Source organism: Caenorhabditis remanei, chromosome X (genome assembly GCF_010183535.1).
Source record: "Caenorhabditis remanei strain PX506 chromosome X, whole genome shotgun sequence".
NCBI classification, from domain to species: domain Eukaryota; kingdom Metazoa; phylum Nematoda; class Chromadorea; order Rhabditida; family Rhabditidae; genus Caenorhabditis; species Caenorhabditis remanei.
This window is the reverse complement of record NC_071333.1, coordinates 11490914-11506775: the sequence shown is the minus strand read 5'-3', so window position 1 is coordinate 11506775 and position 15862 is coordinate 11490914. Positions and strand designations below refer to the sequence as shown.

Sequence of the window (15862 nt, the reverse complement as noted above, 5' to 3'; positions counted from 1 at the left end):
TTATTGAGAAATCGATCAAAAACGTTACAATATGCCATGTTGTCTATGAAAAAGTGTTGAATGCAACCAATTTGGTTTGATAAACTAAACTGTAATGATAACACGTAACAAATTTCCGGTCTCACTTGCTACTCAACTTTTTTGTGGTTTCATTGCCCAGAAACTCTGGAGAATACGTTTCATAATAATAACTCTCAGTTTTAGTCGGTAATTCGCACTCCTGAAAAAAATTTCCTTTTTCCGTTTTTTGCATCCCTTTCCTCTTGTCCCCAGCGCTCGAAATAAGCTTCAAAATAGCCGGCTCTTCGTGTTTTTCCGGAGCCCTTATCCCCATGCTCTCCTGCCATTTTGAACAATGGTAATGCATACATTCGTCATTTCCAGCTCTCTGATGAAAATGTTTGTTGTCGTGGTGTTCTCGGAGCTCCCAGTGTCCACTAGAGAACGAAGTGAGCCATGAGAGCTTTTCCCTGGTTGATGTCGCTTGCCTACTACTACAACTGAACCCTCCACACACGCTTGTGCCTTTTTCCCCCATCGATTTTTGTTGGCACGACTCTTATTCGATATAACGTCTTCCGTGTTTTTGATGCATTTATGAGAAATTTTGTTTTTTGAAACAGCTAAATTAGGGCTTCACTTTGTTGAAATCCTGCGCTGTTTTAGTTGAGCAAGTGTTGCGATTTCAAGTAGCATAATCTACGAATGTGTACATTATCTCGAACAAGTTGACAAACAGTATTTTCTTGACCTTTAAATTAACATATTCAAGATAACATTTACGCACACTGCCCATTTCCTATCTAATCCATGTTTCCCATCTTCTTATACGCCACAAAATCTTGATTAATTACGTCATCTATCTAAAGTTTATTACAGAATGAGTAACGTCACCGAGCAAGTTTCGAAGGCTGCTGAGAGCGCCCGTGAGACCGTCGCCAAGGTTGGAGAGTCTGTGTCCGACTTCTTCCAAGGAAACCCATTTGCGACTGCCGTCGGAAGAAAGATCGGTATGTTTTTTTTTGGGAAAGAAGTCATGGAACATAGAATATGCGGAATACCCGTAAATAGTCGTTGAGAGTTCAATTTAGGTCACGGACCACCGCGCCAAACAGCAGAGAGGGATACTTAAGACGAGTAACATATAACACTTGATCATCTAGGTGAAGCTTTAAAAACATCCTTATCGAACTAAAATTACTAAACAGCCTTTATTGTCAAATCGCACCTCTTATGCTTCCTCTTCTTATTCATCCAAGAATCACCCATATTTTGTTCTCCGTAAATTGCAAACGGCCAGTTCTTTCCGTCACAATTATGCGTTATTTCTTATGCGAAGTAAGGTTGAGAAAACGCATCTAAAGATGGATCCGGATTATTACGGATATTGTGGTGGCACGTTCGCATGCGAAATTACACGTCGACTAGAGTGACCAGTCCAAGCACCACCGGTAGGCCTTCATTCTCTCATCTCACCAATGAACCGGTTTCCGTCGAGGAGACAAGTTGTATTCGGGAGAGAAAAGACGGACAGCGCCCTCTAATAGTGACACGTCGACTTGTGAAAGAGGAACTGAAAAACATGGAAAAGAAGGAAGTGGATGAGAAAGTGAAGATTTAGGAGGGATGCATTGTTGCACGTAGATTAGAAGAAGACAGAACATAGGGGGAGAGAGAGAAAGTCTTGAGAATAATAATGAAACAATCAACTAATTTCAGAACTGGCCACCGATGCGAACCTGTTGGCAACTGAGAATTGGGGACTCAACATGGAGATTTGCGACTTCATCAATGGAACCGAGGAGGGGTATGAAACCAAATCAGGAGCTGGAAAGAAATCTAAGTTTATTTCAGCCCACGCGATGCTGTTCGTGCCATCAAGAAACGTCTTCATAATGCTATGTCTAAAAACAACGCCGTCGTGATGTACACCTTGACTGTGTTGGAAACTGCTGTCAAGAACTGCAATCATCAGTTCCACGTCCTGGTGTGCAACAAGGACTTCGTTCAAGATCTCATCAAGCTGATTGGCCCAAAATTCGATGCTCCGCAGATAATTCAGGAGCGTGTTTTAAGTCTTGTTCAGGTACATCTATACACTTTTAACAAGAGCCACGTGTCACAATTTTTTTCCGGTCACTAAAATTATATTTTCAGGCATGGGCGGATGCCTTCCGAGGAGACCCAACTCTTGCAGGAGTTGTCCAGACTTATGACGATCTCAAGAGTAAGGGAGTTGAGTTCCCAGCTGCTGACTTGGACACTCTTGCTCCAATCAAGACTCCGAAGCGCGTAAGTACAAACGTTCAGTGTTCTAAATGTTGTGGTGTATGCATCGTATGTTCAGACGGTTTTCACCCAGCCACCACCACCAACTTTGGATGCCCCAGTACCAGAACAAGCTGCTCAGCCGGCACAACGCAGTTATTCACAAGTCGTCAACCCGGTACATATTGTTTTGTGAATTGTTCAGTATCTTTTCAGAGAACTGTCAAGAATTTCCCAACTATTGAACATAATTGCAGACTTACGATGTCATCACCATCCGCGAGCAAGGGCAAGAGCCAATAACAGCAACTCCGGCTCAGTTGACCAAGTTGCGTGCTGATCTTGATGTCGTTAACCAGAACGTCAAAGTGTTCCGTGAGACGCTCACCGACGTCGTTCCACGCAAGGAGACTGCCGATGAGCTCCAACTGCTCTCGGATCTCAACGATGGTTGTAGACAAATGCAACAGCGTGTCTTGGACTTGATCCGCTATGTTAATAATGAGGAGGTCACTTGTGAGTTGTTTTATAATATGAAATCCCAATACATTTTCAAATTTCAGACGAGCTCCTCATGGTCAACGACTCGCTGAACAGTGTGTTTGAGAAGTACGAGCGCTTCATCTCTAACCGCGATGGCGAGAAGCAAGCTGCTGAAACAAGCGACTTGATTGACATGGGAGACGGAAAGTCTCTTGGAGACCAACTTTCAGCTCTCAGTATGTTTGAGAGTGCCTGTAACAATTAAAAAACGACGTTTTTTAGAAGTCACCGCTGCCAGCGGAGGTCCATCCAGCGCTTCTACTTCTCAAGACGCTTACAAAGCTAACGCTGAGCCGCAAACTGATGTCGGATTGGCTGCTGCCGTAAGCAACAAGCTTCCAACTGAGGACGAAGCCAAAGAAATGGAAAAGTGGCTCGCAACCCAAAGCGAGAAGAGTAAGTTTTCAATCATCAGATTCGCTAACTAATTTTATTTATTTTTTAGAAACCAAAGAGCAGGAGGAGAACGACAAATTGTAAATTGTAAAACCATCGGCCGACTACTCTGTAATGTTGTGAATATTGATTTTTTCCCATTCCCTGTCCGCTTCCAAATATTCTTATTTATTCGATCTATATTTACTTTGTTACCTGTGTAATAAAGGCTTCTTTACTTGGTTTATCGAATATATTACATCTGATTGAAACACCCAAATTGGCAATACTTTTTCTACTTGATTGAACTCTGAAGAACAAATCTTCACTTAAAATAATTTTTGGTAAATTTTAGACTTCTCTTTTTCAAAAAGATTGTTGTACAGAACCGAAAAACTCCAAATTCAGTGATCCGTTTTCTATATTTCTTGTTTTTTGAGAATCATCAATTCCATCATGCAGAACACTTCTTTACTAACTCTGTTTCAATATAATTTTTTTTCTGCTGTTTGCAACATGCAAAATATTGTTTTTCAGCCGTAAAAGAATTGAAGTGCAATAAAGTTATTCTGCAGATTTTTCGGAAGAATTTATGTGTCCTCATCTTGACACCGCGTGTGCTTGCAGATTGCAAAACGAATTGCGGACTAAACATCATAACTTACGACAATAGAGCAATATAAATGCTGCTCCAATAATGAAATATGCTTTCCAATGACAAATTGTTGTTGAAGACTATTTCCCTCACAACTGATAATAAAACTGAACAACAATACTAATGGTGTTTCAGAAAATGAAAAAAACAATATTCCGTGTCAGTTTATATTTTCATACCGTCACTTTTTGAGATGTAAAATCACGAATAACCATGGTTGTTGTAATTTTCATCAACATTTGAATGAACAACTGAGCATTCACCGTGGTATACCTGAAAAAAAGAATAACAGTGTCATCAGGTTTATTTCATCAGCAATACTAGTCAAGAATTGATCGAGTGATGTGGAAAAGGCAACGTTTCGGAGGAAAGAGCAATTTTCAGAAACCTTTAATCAGAAAGCCGGGGGAATGGTGTCAGAGATGTATCATGGGACATGTTCAACAGAGGTACCTTGGAAAGTGACAATATGGGTGAATACTATGACAAATGGATGAGCATTCGGAAAATGGAAATAATTACCTCCGGGATTGTGTAGGAATAATGTAATGGCATAAAAATATAATCAGTTAAAAACAAAGAGGAAAAAGAGAATCAGGGAAAAACTGGGAATTAAAATTTAAAAACATAAAAACAAGTAACAATCCAAGCTTAAGCATGAAAATAATACAGTAAAGTGAGTTTGGGTGAGAACAGAGTAAAACAACATGATTGGAAAAAAAGATGTTCGAAGCCGATCAATAGTCAGTACGGCGTCTTCTCTTTCTTCTGCCGCCCGTCTTCTTCTTGGCCTTTGGCTTACGCTGTGGTGGAGGTGAGTAGTCATCTTCATCCGACGATGGAAGTCCTTCCAATAGCTTGATATCACTCAGATAGTGATCTACAAACATGTGCTCTTGAACTTGATGATAGTCGAAAGAAGAGTAGTTGCATTCTTTGCATTTGTGACGTCCTGGCAAGAGATGCTTATCCCGATGTTTGCGGAATCGCTCCAAGTTGTCTTCCTTAAATGGACAATCCGCACAGCGACGAGATCCTGAAACAGAAGTGGAGATAAAATATATAATAATAATACTAATAATAAGCTATAAAATAAAACCTACTTTCAATTGCAAACTCTCTCATTAGATATTCTCTTGGTCTGTGTGGAGCAAAAGTATCTGCCGTCACTGGAAGTGGAGTCTTGAATTGATCGTCACTAACTGGGATGAGACTGCCTTGTCTTTGTCGAATTTCCAGAGCTTTCTCATATTCTCGCATGGCCACTTGATACCTTCCATTTGCATCCAATGGGTGTCGCTCTTTTTGGAAATCCGGGTACACGGGCTTCACATAGAGAAAATCTTCGTATCTCGGTTTCACTAATTCCTTTCGATAATGGGGAATATCGACTGGAGATGATGGAGGAGAAGTTGATTGTGAAGTTTGTTGCGATAAAGAGGTTGATTGGATTGAATCACCATGAGAGGAAGGTGTGGATCGGTCGGAAGAGTCATCGTCGTCATCAATTGATCGCTTTCTAGATCCTTCGCGTCTTGGCATACTATTAGAGTCTTTAGATTCTTTTGGGGTAACAATTTTCTGCAAATTCATCATTGTGATTGCTTCTAAGCTTGATGTTGGTGCTGTTATGACTGTGGGATCATCTCTTGGAGCTTTGTAATCAAAATTAAAACGGACTGTTGATGTAGCAGAGCTGAATGCAGTAGAACTCCACGTGCCAGCACACGAAGCAGATGAATTCAATGGAGTGAATTTGAAAATAGGCTCCCGTCGAGCAGTGAAAGAAATATTAGGTTTTTCCAGTGGTTGAGCTTGACTTTTCACAATTGACTTCGGTTGGCTCACTGCAACCGATTGAACCACTGTTGATGGCACTGTCTTAATTTGGGACAAATATTCCTCCGGTTTAAAACCTTTGACATCAGCCGGCGAGGTGGATGATGGAGACTCTTGAAAACGGACTGATTGAGATGCTCTTTTACTTTTTTGAGTAGAATTGGAGCTAGCAGCCTGTTGGGAATTAACTTCAGCTGCTTTCTCAAGATTATCTACTTGAGCCAACTTCGGAGCTTCTTTTTTTAGAACAGATTTTTGTTCAGCTGGTTTCGCCGGTTGCTGTGATCCATTTTCTGACTTTGATGCTGACTTAGCCGGTTGTTGAACTTGTCTTGCAGGTTTCTGATCTGTTTTAACAGACTGTTCAGTTGACTTCAAAGGTTTGACACCCTTCTTCCGCGGTTGAGATGTTTTTGCAGATTTTTGTACTTCTTCTGCCTGTTGCTGGACTTCTGGTTGTGCAGCCAACTGTTCCAAGTGTCGAACAGCTTTCTCCGGTGGTTTGACAGTTTTTTGTGTTGCAACAGTTGCCGATTGTGCAGCTGACTTGGAATTCTTTGGATCTGTTTTGGCTTGCATCATTTTTCCTCCAGTTTTTGTGGACGTTGTAGTCGATTTGACCGGCTGTTCAGTTGATTTTGCCGGTTGCTCTGCAGGAATCTTTACAGGTTGAGCTTCTTCTGTAGTTTGTCCTGCTGGCTTAACCGCTTGTTGAACTGTTTTAGTTGGGTGCTCGATTACTGTAGTTGGTTGTTGTAACCCGTTAACCTGCAGTTCAGGCTCTTCATCTGATTGTTGAATTTCTTCAATCAATTGCTGAGTTGTTTTAGCCGATAGACGTCTTCTGGTAACCACTTGATGAGCTGCTCTTACTGGTTGTGGTAACATTTCAAAATCATTTTTTGCACCTCCATTTGCTTTAAGGTTTGTGTTATACGCTATTTTAGGTGTTGTCGCCACCTCTCCATTGGATGTTTGCGGAACATTGTCGTCCAGTTGATCTTCCATAGTTCCGTTTAGCATATCTTGATTGCTCGAGCGATCTGCACTGCGCAACGTACGATTCGCTGCTGGGTAGTTATACTGGCGAGTAGGAAGCTTTTTTGATGGCGTCGGCTTATTCAAGTCAGTCCTGTTGACTCTGCGCTCAAAGCGAAGCCAATGGGAATACTGAAAATATACTTTGATTAATTTCTCATGTTACTCTTTCTGCATTTGACTCACCTCCAAATCCGTTTCTGGAATTTCCTTGTGCAGTTTTACATGCTGGTCAACCTTCACTCGGTTGGCAGAGCTGAAGGAACATGATACACATGTCCATGACATTATCGAACGTTGAATATGATGTCGGAAGTGACGCCAAAGCGATGAAACGTTCCAAGTGACGTATGGACAATCTTTGCAGAGGTAGTAGCTGTACGTCTCGAAGATAACTCTTTGTCCGAATTGTGTGCCGCATTTCATGAACAGATTTCTAGTGTTGCTCATTTTGAGAGCCTTTCTCCTCTTCGCAATTGCTTTTAATTTCGGTTTGAGTTTGGATCTGAAACAAAGAAAAACATTTAAGATTAATATCTTATTATAAAAACTAACCTCATGGGAGATGAGCTGCAACCCGGTTTGCAATCAGCAGCTGCTGATCTAGGTGACGAAATTGAGTGACCAAAGTTTTCTTTCATGTATCGCAGTCGTTCGGCTCTCTTCTCATCCACCGAACGATTGTCAAAACGCAATCTCCATCTCATGAACGGTACGGACTTCATTTTGTATCCTTCCTGACTTGTTCCCAATTTCTTTGAGAAAAACTTAATGCTAGTCGGTGCCAAGTGTCTTTTCTGTCGGTGGCTCAAAACATGGAAACACGCACGAGGGTGAACATTGAATCGACTTGGGCATATTGGACATCCGAATGGAAGCTTTAAACGTGTTGCAGGAGATACATCTCGTTGACGGGGAACAGTGTCATTATTGAGTAAGTTCTCGGCTTTCTTCACCGCTGCCTTCTTCAACGACAGCTTTCTCGGCTTCAATCCCAGTTTCATCGTCTTCACAACATGTGTAGCTTGTGGTGATACCGTGGAAGCGTGTACTATTTTCTCAACGATTTCCATTTTCACTTCCACTGGCATATCTTCTTTCACATTCATGGATAACTTGCTTGTATCCACTGTGTCTGGCACTACTACTGATACTGCTGTTCGCATTGATTTTCGGACTGGCCTCGATACTGGCGCTGGTAGTGGAACTGCTGGTTCTTGTGGCATAATAGGTGCTTCTGGAGCTGTTACTGACACCAATGATGGCACTGGATCTGGCACTGCAACTGATACTTCAGATCTTCGCACTGCTCTTCGGACTGGTCCCCATACTGGCGCAGGTAGTGCCACTGGAACTGCTGTTTCTTGTGGCATAGTTGGTGCTTCTGAAGCTGTTACTGGTACTACCGATGGCACTGTGACTGGCACTGCTTCTGATACTGCTGCTCGCATTGATTTTCGAACTGGCCTCGATACTGGTGCTGGTAGTGCTACTGGAACTGCTGTTTCTTGTGGCATAGTTGGTGCTTTTGGAGCTGGTGTTGCGATTGGCGTTGGTAGTGCTAGTGGGTCCGGCGGTGCTTCTGGTGGTCCTCTGACTGAAGAGTTTGGTATATCTTCGTAATCATCTGGTTCTTCCATTTTGATGTCACGGGAGAGAACGACTTCTTCTACTCTCTTCAATCCCGACATTCTTCTTGTAACCGGTGGAATTGATGGCAGCGGAATGTCATCGTCATCACTGGAATCACTTGGCAATTCTTCTTTGACTTTACGAATAATTGGACCACGAAGGATTCCGCCTCGGCGAACGTAATCGGCGTGAGCAACAAGCACGTGTCTGTCGTGTTTATGCTTAGACTTGCTCGAATGACCACAGTGATAGCAATCAAAGCTGACAGGAGCATGCTTACGAAGGTGACTTGCAAGTCCGCATCCTCTGATAAATTCCTGTCCACAAAGAGTGCACTTGTATTCGCCCTAGAATTGAAAAGTGTTTAAAAGTATTTGAAATGAGTTCTCATACCTCTGATCCAATTGGTTCCCCTCTTTCGACTTCTTCAAATTTGCGTTTCTTAGGCGGCATGGTTGTTACTGAAATATAGACTCATTAGTGTTCTGAAACAATCGGAAACGTCGAGAAAAGAAAGAAACAGTTTGATATAGGCAGCAACAAGAAAACCGACGTGTGTGGGCAAGTACACTACCAAAAACCGAAGGCTCCCGCGTTTTCCGCAGCCGCACACTACCCGTCTGCGTTTCACCGTAGACCGCAGTCTCTGTCCATCTACAACACTGTTCTACTGGCCGCTAAAGCGCGCACCCCAGCCCTACGAATAACAGAGAAGAAAGAATTAGTAAAGAAATGATGAGAGACGCAGATAGCGGAAGAGAATGGAACTTCGGACAACAGATGTTAGCCTAATGCTGATAGATAACAAGATTGAAAAATAGAACCTGAAGAAATGAGTGCCACAATGATAAATCTACATAGAATTCAGAAAAAGTTGGCTGGTTGATACGAATTTTGAGTCTAATGAACGTAAATAAAGTCATGTTTTGCTGGTTCGGATACTAAACTAGAGGGATCTACCAAAACAAAATGTTTACGGATAAGAACCCATGACTTTGTTGTTTTTTCAAATAAAATTTCATCAGATCGTCAAGGACAGGGACTATGCTTTCAAATGTATAATGTCCTTCATTTCTCTACAATTCTATTGTAGGAACCTTGAAATTGTGATATCATAGTCTCGAATCTGTTTTCCGCGTCTTCTAGCCAACCTAGTTAAGTCCGAATAAAATCACCACCTTCCTAAAGATGTACTAAATAGGTTAACAGGCATAGCCAAGAATTTCAAATGGAACTAGGACCCTCCATTCAAAAGTGTGTGTCTAGTGAGAGGAGAGGTCCGAAAGAGAACGAGTTGTTACTCGGGTCTGAATTCATGAGAAATTCAGAGGCGCAGAGAGGGAGAGGACAGATGAATCGAAAAATCAACAGGTGAGAGGGAAGAGTAAGAGTTAGCAACCACCATCCACTGTTAAGGGGCGAAAACAGTGCGGTGTGTAGGAAGAGGGAATGGTGTGCACAGAATTTCTATGAACAGGGATAGCTATGCGTTGCGTGTCCGCGACGCGTACTGGTGCCGCAACACACACGCATTCCGCATCAAAGAGGTACACTGTTAGTGTGGAAAATGTGAGCGGAGCGCGAATGTATACAGTTCCCCAGATATTGATCGGATGTGAGGAGCGGGAGGAAGAGAAAAATGAATAGAGAGACGAGAATAGACCTGGGAGAGGAAAATAACAGACCTCCGTGTTGATTTTATCATATTGTTTTGTGATATGAATCTAGCTAAAACAGTAAACAATGCAATCATTGATGACTAAGAAGTAGCGCGAGAAAAAGAGAAAAAGATGAATAGATTCATATACAGAACATGAGGACCATGGATTCTTGGGGTCTACCTCAACAGCTGATTTTAAAGAGAAAGAAGAAAGGAGAACCCGCTGGCTACTTTCTCTTTCATATCTTCTCATCTCTCTTTCTCTCTTTGATTGAACAACCAAATGCTTCAATGTCTTCACACAAAATATTCATTACAATACAATAAAATAGGCTTCTTCTGACAGTATTTTTAGGAACGTAGTATTTAACTTCTTGTTTTCATGTGTTGTTGTCGAAGAAGCCAGGTGAAGACGGTGCCTCAAAACTCGTATTTGTCGAGTAGAACACAGCGGACGGTCTCCACATTTCTCGCCAAGAACATGCTGTACTTCTTGCCACCAGCTTGCCAGTCTTCTTCTTTCTTATTTCCATAGACAAATGGAAATCCTCCTGAAATTCGATTTCCAGGGTTTTCAGGTATTGAGAGCGTCTAGAATCTACTATGGAAGCTATAGAGAAATGACTGCACAAATCCTCACAGAATACTACAATATCTAAATTTTACAACTACAACTAGTCCTTCTGACTTACCTTTGAGCGAATAGCAGCTCGTGAGTGGATCACATTCAAGAACGACGTGGCACTCAACACGGCTTGCGGATTCGACGATTGGAGATGTTGCCAGAAGCAAAACGTGGACAAGAGTGAAAATCATCATAACGCCAAAAAGGAAAAGACGAGTGGAGGAAAGGTTTGGTTTGAAATGAATCTTGTTGAAGAATGAAGCCGTGCCAGAATCTTTCGAAAGAGCACCAATAAAATCTTTCATTTATCTGAGTATGTCCTAATGGAAAGAGTGGGCAGAACCTTCTTTTTTTGAGCTTTATTTCTTCTTGAGCCCTTGAAAAAGTCATTATTGCGGGGTACGGTATTGTCACTCATCCCGATTGAAATGGGTTTTGTATAGTGAAGATTCGTTTTTTTGGCATTAAGAAAAGGAAGATGAGATTTGGCCTTTTCGAAAGAAATTTCAAAAAGATTTTACTGAAATTGGATTTGGATGGAAATGTAAAACGAGAAATAATGAAAAAAATAGTACTAAAAAGTTTACGAAAATTTTTCAAACGAAGTTTCCAAGACTATTTCCATACAATGACTTCTCAAAACCCAGTGGGAATCTTGACCAGCAGTCAAATTTCGCTACGTTTTTGAATTTCTCAAACGCAGAATTTCTTCTCTAACTCTTGAACTTCCCCCTTCCATTAAGCATTTCGCTTATCAAAAACTGAATTCAAAACTCACTCTAATCTCCCCAAAAATGCAGTGAAATTGTGATATTCTCACTTCGTCGTGCAAATGACCCGTAATGACGCGTAAGATTTTGTGAGCCCATCTTGAGGAGTTGTTGGAGAGACAGTAGTTTCAATGAGAGTTCTGAACTTATATTTTCAAAAATTCTCAGTTACAGTACGATAATCCACTGTCACTGACTGATTTTAAGTTTTGATGAGGGTGTTCCTCCATAAAAATCTGACCTGCATTGAAACCAAATTTTATATTTCTGTCATCGTTGTTGTTTCTGTGAGACAAGTAAACCGTCCATATCTGAGATTCCGACATTCATCGATTGTTATTCCACTACTGGAAACATGTGCAATTGCCACTCTGTAATGAAATCAAGATCAAATTGCCATAATTTTTATTACAAACTTTAAAATGGTACAAGAAGGTCACTACAGAAATATACTCAATGAAGCGCGATTTTCTGAAATCTTTGAATATGGTGTTTTGAAGAGGGAAGATATTTCAACTTATCATTTTCTTTGAAGTCTCAATCCACTCAAATAAACGTCCTAAATCAAGAACTAAATCCAAACGCAAACGATTCATTCAAATCGAATCCAAAAAACAAAAGAGGCCCAAGAAGATACGCGGACAGAAACGTTTTAGAGGACGACGTCAGTGGCAAAACTGATGATATATTAGATTTAGATTTTTATTCCTAATATTTTAACAGTTTAACCTATTTGACTAAATGGAAAGCGCATTTAGCTGAACAGAACGCATGTCTTCACAAGAAAACTACATTTGCAAAGGTCACATGCTGGGAGTGCAAGGATACGCGTTGCCTAGGTTTCACTTATAGATGATGGCAAAAAAGAAACGCAGAGAGCACAACAGAGCAGGCTTGAATTTCATAACACTTTTCAGAGGTGGTATAAGCATGTCTAGTAGTTTTTCAGTATTTTACGCTAATTTAAATCAGCATTACTCATAAGAATTCTACTCGAATGAGAATGTTCGATTGTAATTCTACTCATATAAACAATTTTTTGTTTGTATGCACCATATCTGCAACATTTCCGCAAAGTGTGTGCAGACGCACCATTAAAGTGAAGTCGTCAACATTTGTAATCAACTACAGTGATCTGCCTGGCTTCTGCATTTCTGAAAATAAAAAACTAAACAAAAGAGACACTTTACATGTACATATATCACTTTATATGGAACAATAAAAATCGGTCAAGCATACTACACATCTAGTGTTTTATGTTTGATAACCATATAGAAAAGAGGAAGAATTTTGGTATGGATGCGAAGGATGGGATGAAGAAAAAAACGGTCATTTTCAGTTGATGAGAGTTGAGGAAGATATAAATATAGGATGCTTGAGAGGAAATTCGATTGAATGAATTACTCCTTGGTGATGTGGAGCGTCCATTGCCAGTCAAGGTAGACGTTGTTGTCGTCGTCGGTGATCTTGGAGTGAACCTTGTACTTTCCACGATGCATCATTCCTAAAAAAAAAGAAAATTGTTAAAAAAAAATTGTTTCTATTTTTATGCAATTCTTACCCGACGGAGCCTCTTCGTTTGGAGATTTGTATTGCTGGATTTCGAGTTTTGGAGCGTAGCTTCCCATCATGTACTTCTCGTTCTCAACGGTAATTCCCGAACGTTTCACCTTATGCTTGTAGCTGGAAGAAATTATTTTGTTATATGTATTACATATTCTTTTGAATAGAACTTACTGAAGTCCCGAGGCAATCTCTCGTTGCACATGGAAGGAGAAACTGAGGCGATAGTTGGATCCCTCCTTGATGTTGACAGATAAGTCCGAGTTGAGTAGCTTCTTTGGGTCCGACAAGTCAAACGATTGGGAATCCTTTCCATCGAATAGCAACTCGACGGAGCGAACAATCACACGGGATGGGTTCTTCTCGTCGACGATGACGGTTCCTTGTCCGAGAAGTTTCTCTTTGTAGACTTTCAACGATTCGTCCTCCTGTAAATTAGAATATGTTGGTTTTGGAAGCGTTATTTTAGTTTTTATATCCACCAAACAATTTTGTTTCCCACGGAAAGATTAAAGTGTTGGATTGGAATTCGGTTTGTTGGCATAGCTCTTTATAGAATTTTAATTGAAATCAATTAAAAATGGAGCCATATCGCTCTGAAAACGTTTTTGTCTCATACCTTGTCAGCGCTGAGAAGCTCGTCGATCGTCTTTTGTGGTGGTTGCTTGTATTGGAACTCGGAGGCGTTTTCAGCGGTGTTCTCGTGATCCGACATGATTGAACTGTAAGAATCAGATGACCTTGAAAGATTCAGAATAAGAAGGTAAAGACCAAAAGAAAACTAGTCAGGAAAATGGAGAGATGAAAAGAAGGATTCAGAATACAAGCAGGCGAATTGCAATTATATACGACTTAGGAAACGAGGAAGGAAAACCAAAATGGGTACCTTCCGAACCCATTCGTAGGGCAAAGATTTGAAGGGTTTCGTTCTTTTTCTAACACATTCAAAAATGATGAAAAGACATTCGAGAAAATGGGAAAATAGGAAAGAGGGTCTCATGGGAACAACTTTTGTCAAAGCAATTTCATAATCGATGCAGCCTTTTTTTGAGATTGAGAGAATGGACAAGAATTAGACAAACACACAGAGAGGGTCGAACAGTGTCGCCGTGTTATCTGTCTTTTTCTACTACTGTTTCCCCTACTCCGCCCACTTTTTCTTCTTCTTCGTTTTTCTAGAATCTAGTTGTTGGTAAAAAAGATTTGGCTTTTCATTGCGGTTCTTGATTTCATTTTTTTCCGCAAGCTGGATCGATTGAAAAAGAGAAAAGGGAGAAACGGGATTTCTAGTTGGCAACACGGCTAAATGAAACAGTCAGAATTGAGTGAACGCTTGTGAATTCAAATTAAAACCGTACCGACCGTAAGGGAAGACTATAAGGAATATGAGTCATTGGATAAAAAGGTTATTGAGAAACAGGATCTCGAAACATAGCAAAATATGGGAAATGAGAGCCAAAAGTCAAATGATTAGAACAACTGCAACGTCAGATAAAACAATATTTCTTATCAATTGACGCTATCAACTGACGATTCGTTACTCTAGGGGAAATGTATTAGATGAGTCATTTTTCTTGCTGTGCCCAGAAAAGACGAATACAGGAACAAGAAAAGCGGTGATGAGTAATCAGAACAATTGAAAACAAAAATAAAATCAGCCCATGATGGCAGGAAGGGTGGGACCAGAATTTGTATAGAGCCGAACCAAATTTAGATCATTTCGAGTTTTAAAGAAATGGACGAGAGAGAGAGTTTTTCTCAATATAAGAGAGACACAAACAACAGACAAATAGATACAGTTCGAGTGTGGCTAACAGTTGAGGAGAATTGTGAAAATGAGAGAAAAAAGTAAGAGTGTGGAGTGAGTGACACAATGAAACACACTCACACAATTGCCTTGTGGATGTTTGTGGAAAAAAAGGAGTAGCCTCCGGGAGTGAGGCAAGAAAATCGCTGATGGTGGTGTTGATGGTGGCTGAGGGGGTTAAAAATGTCAAAATTCGGGCATTTGGAGCGCTGAATTGCACTGATTGCTGAGAGACGAAAGAGGCACAGCGAGAAAATACAGTTCTCGTTTGTTTAAAGTATTTGAACGCGGTTAGTTTATGGTTTTGACGGAGGCACGAGAGAAATGGGAAATGAGAAGGTGGAGATGAAGGTGAGGTGCATTCCAGTGAACAATTCTTTGTGTTGAGCAGTAGCGATTTTCTCATATGAAACAAATCGTGTTAAGTGAACCGAAAGAAACACTTCGAACACATTACCACACGAAAAAACTTTTCAGAAGCGCCCATTTTTAGTTTCTTGATTTCAGTGTCCAAAACAGAAACAACCCACCCAGTTAATTGCAATCTTGAAGTTTTGATCTATAGAAAAAAGACAACTATTCTTGAAGACCGATGAGAAACCAGATAAAACAACTGCTTCTTGAAAGAAAAACTGGCGGCTAGAGTGCATAGAATGGGCCGCTCAAAAGGTATCGCGTTGCATTACGGGGATTATTCCGACCAGCCAGAATGGATGGATGGATGGCGCAGAAACAATGCTAATCTGAGCCGTCGCCGCTGGATTTGGCTGACTGGGCTCTGGTCTTTTGAATGAATCGTGATGAATTCAATACATTTCTGAATGCCCCAACGGCGAAGAGAATGCGTGAAATTCGAGAAATATTAAAGGAAAACGAGAAGAATTGACTTGAGCTCTTCGGAATTCATATTTTCTACGTGGTTAGTTTTGAATAGATTATTTCAGCGCACATTTGACATTTGGCATACAACAAAAGAGCGTCATGAAGAAATCATGGAAAATGCGAAAAAATGAGCAGATGTGGGGAAAAAAACTTTCTTCATGATCGAGAAAAAAATGCTACCGTAGGCATGTTGGATCAGCAGTGC

The 15862-nt window shown here is 40.7% G+C and overlaps 4 protein-coding genes across 4 annotated transcripts; 1 reads left to right on the top strand and 3 right to left on the bottom strand.

The window, feature by feature from the left end:
• Nucleotides 1–880: 880 nt before the first annotated feature.
• GCK72_024273 (uncharacterized protein) lies at nucleotides 881–3291 on the top strand (the record flags this gene model as incomplete). Its single annotated transcript, XM_003117601.2, has 9 exons — nucleotides 881–1010; nucleotides 1720–1807; nucleotides 1855–2086; nucleotides 2158–2292; nucleotides 2348–2446; nucleotides 2526–2784; nucleotides 2832–2987; nucleotides 3034–3207; nucleotides 3257–3291. The coding sequence occupies 9 exons, from the start codon at nucleotides 881–883 to the stop codon at nucleotides 3289–3291; spliced, it is 1308 nt and encodes a 435-aa protein (XP_003117649.1).
• A 1287-nt stretch (nucleotides 3292–4578) lies between these two features.
• On the bottom strand, nucleotides 4579–8803 carry GCK72_024272 (uncharacterized protein; the record flags this gene model as incomplete). The annotated part of the gene is made up of 5 exons (XM_003117819.2): nucleotides 4579–4877; nucleotides 4945–6850; nucleotides 6905–7223; nucleotides 7274–8697; nucleotides 8744–8803. The coding sequence occupies 5 exons, from the start codon at nucleotides 8801–8803 to the stop codon at nucleotides 4579–4581; spliced, it is 4008 nt and encodes a 1335-aa protein (XP_003117867.2).
• Nucleotides 8804–10430: 1627 nt separating this feature from the next.
• On the bottom strand, nucleotides 10431–10940 carry GCK72_024271 (uncharacterized protein; the record flags this gene model as incomplete). Its single annotated transcript, XM_003118350.1, has 2 exons — nucleotides 10431–10561; nucleotides 10703–10940. The coding sequence occupies 2 exons, from the start codon at nucleotides 10938–10940 to the stop codon at nucleotides 10431–10433; spliced, it is 369 nt and encodes a 122-aa protein (XP_003118398.1).
• Nucleotides 10941–12805: 1865 nt separating this feature from the next.
• On the bottom strand, nucleotides 12806–13683 carry GCK72_024270 (uncharacterized protein; the record flags this gene model as incomplete). The annotated part of the gene is made up of 4 exons (XM_003118027.2): nucleotides 12806–12909; nucleotides 12967–13088; nucleotides 13143–13396; nucleotides 13588–13683. The coding sequence occupies 4 exons, from the start codon at nucleotides 13681–13683 to the stop codon at nucleotides 12806–12808; spliced, it is 576 nt and encodes a 191-aa protein (XP_003118075.1).
• Between the last annotated feature and the right edge of the window lie 2179 nt (nucleotides 13684–15862).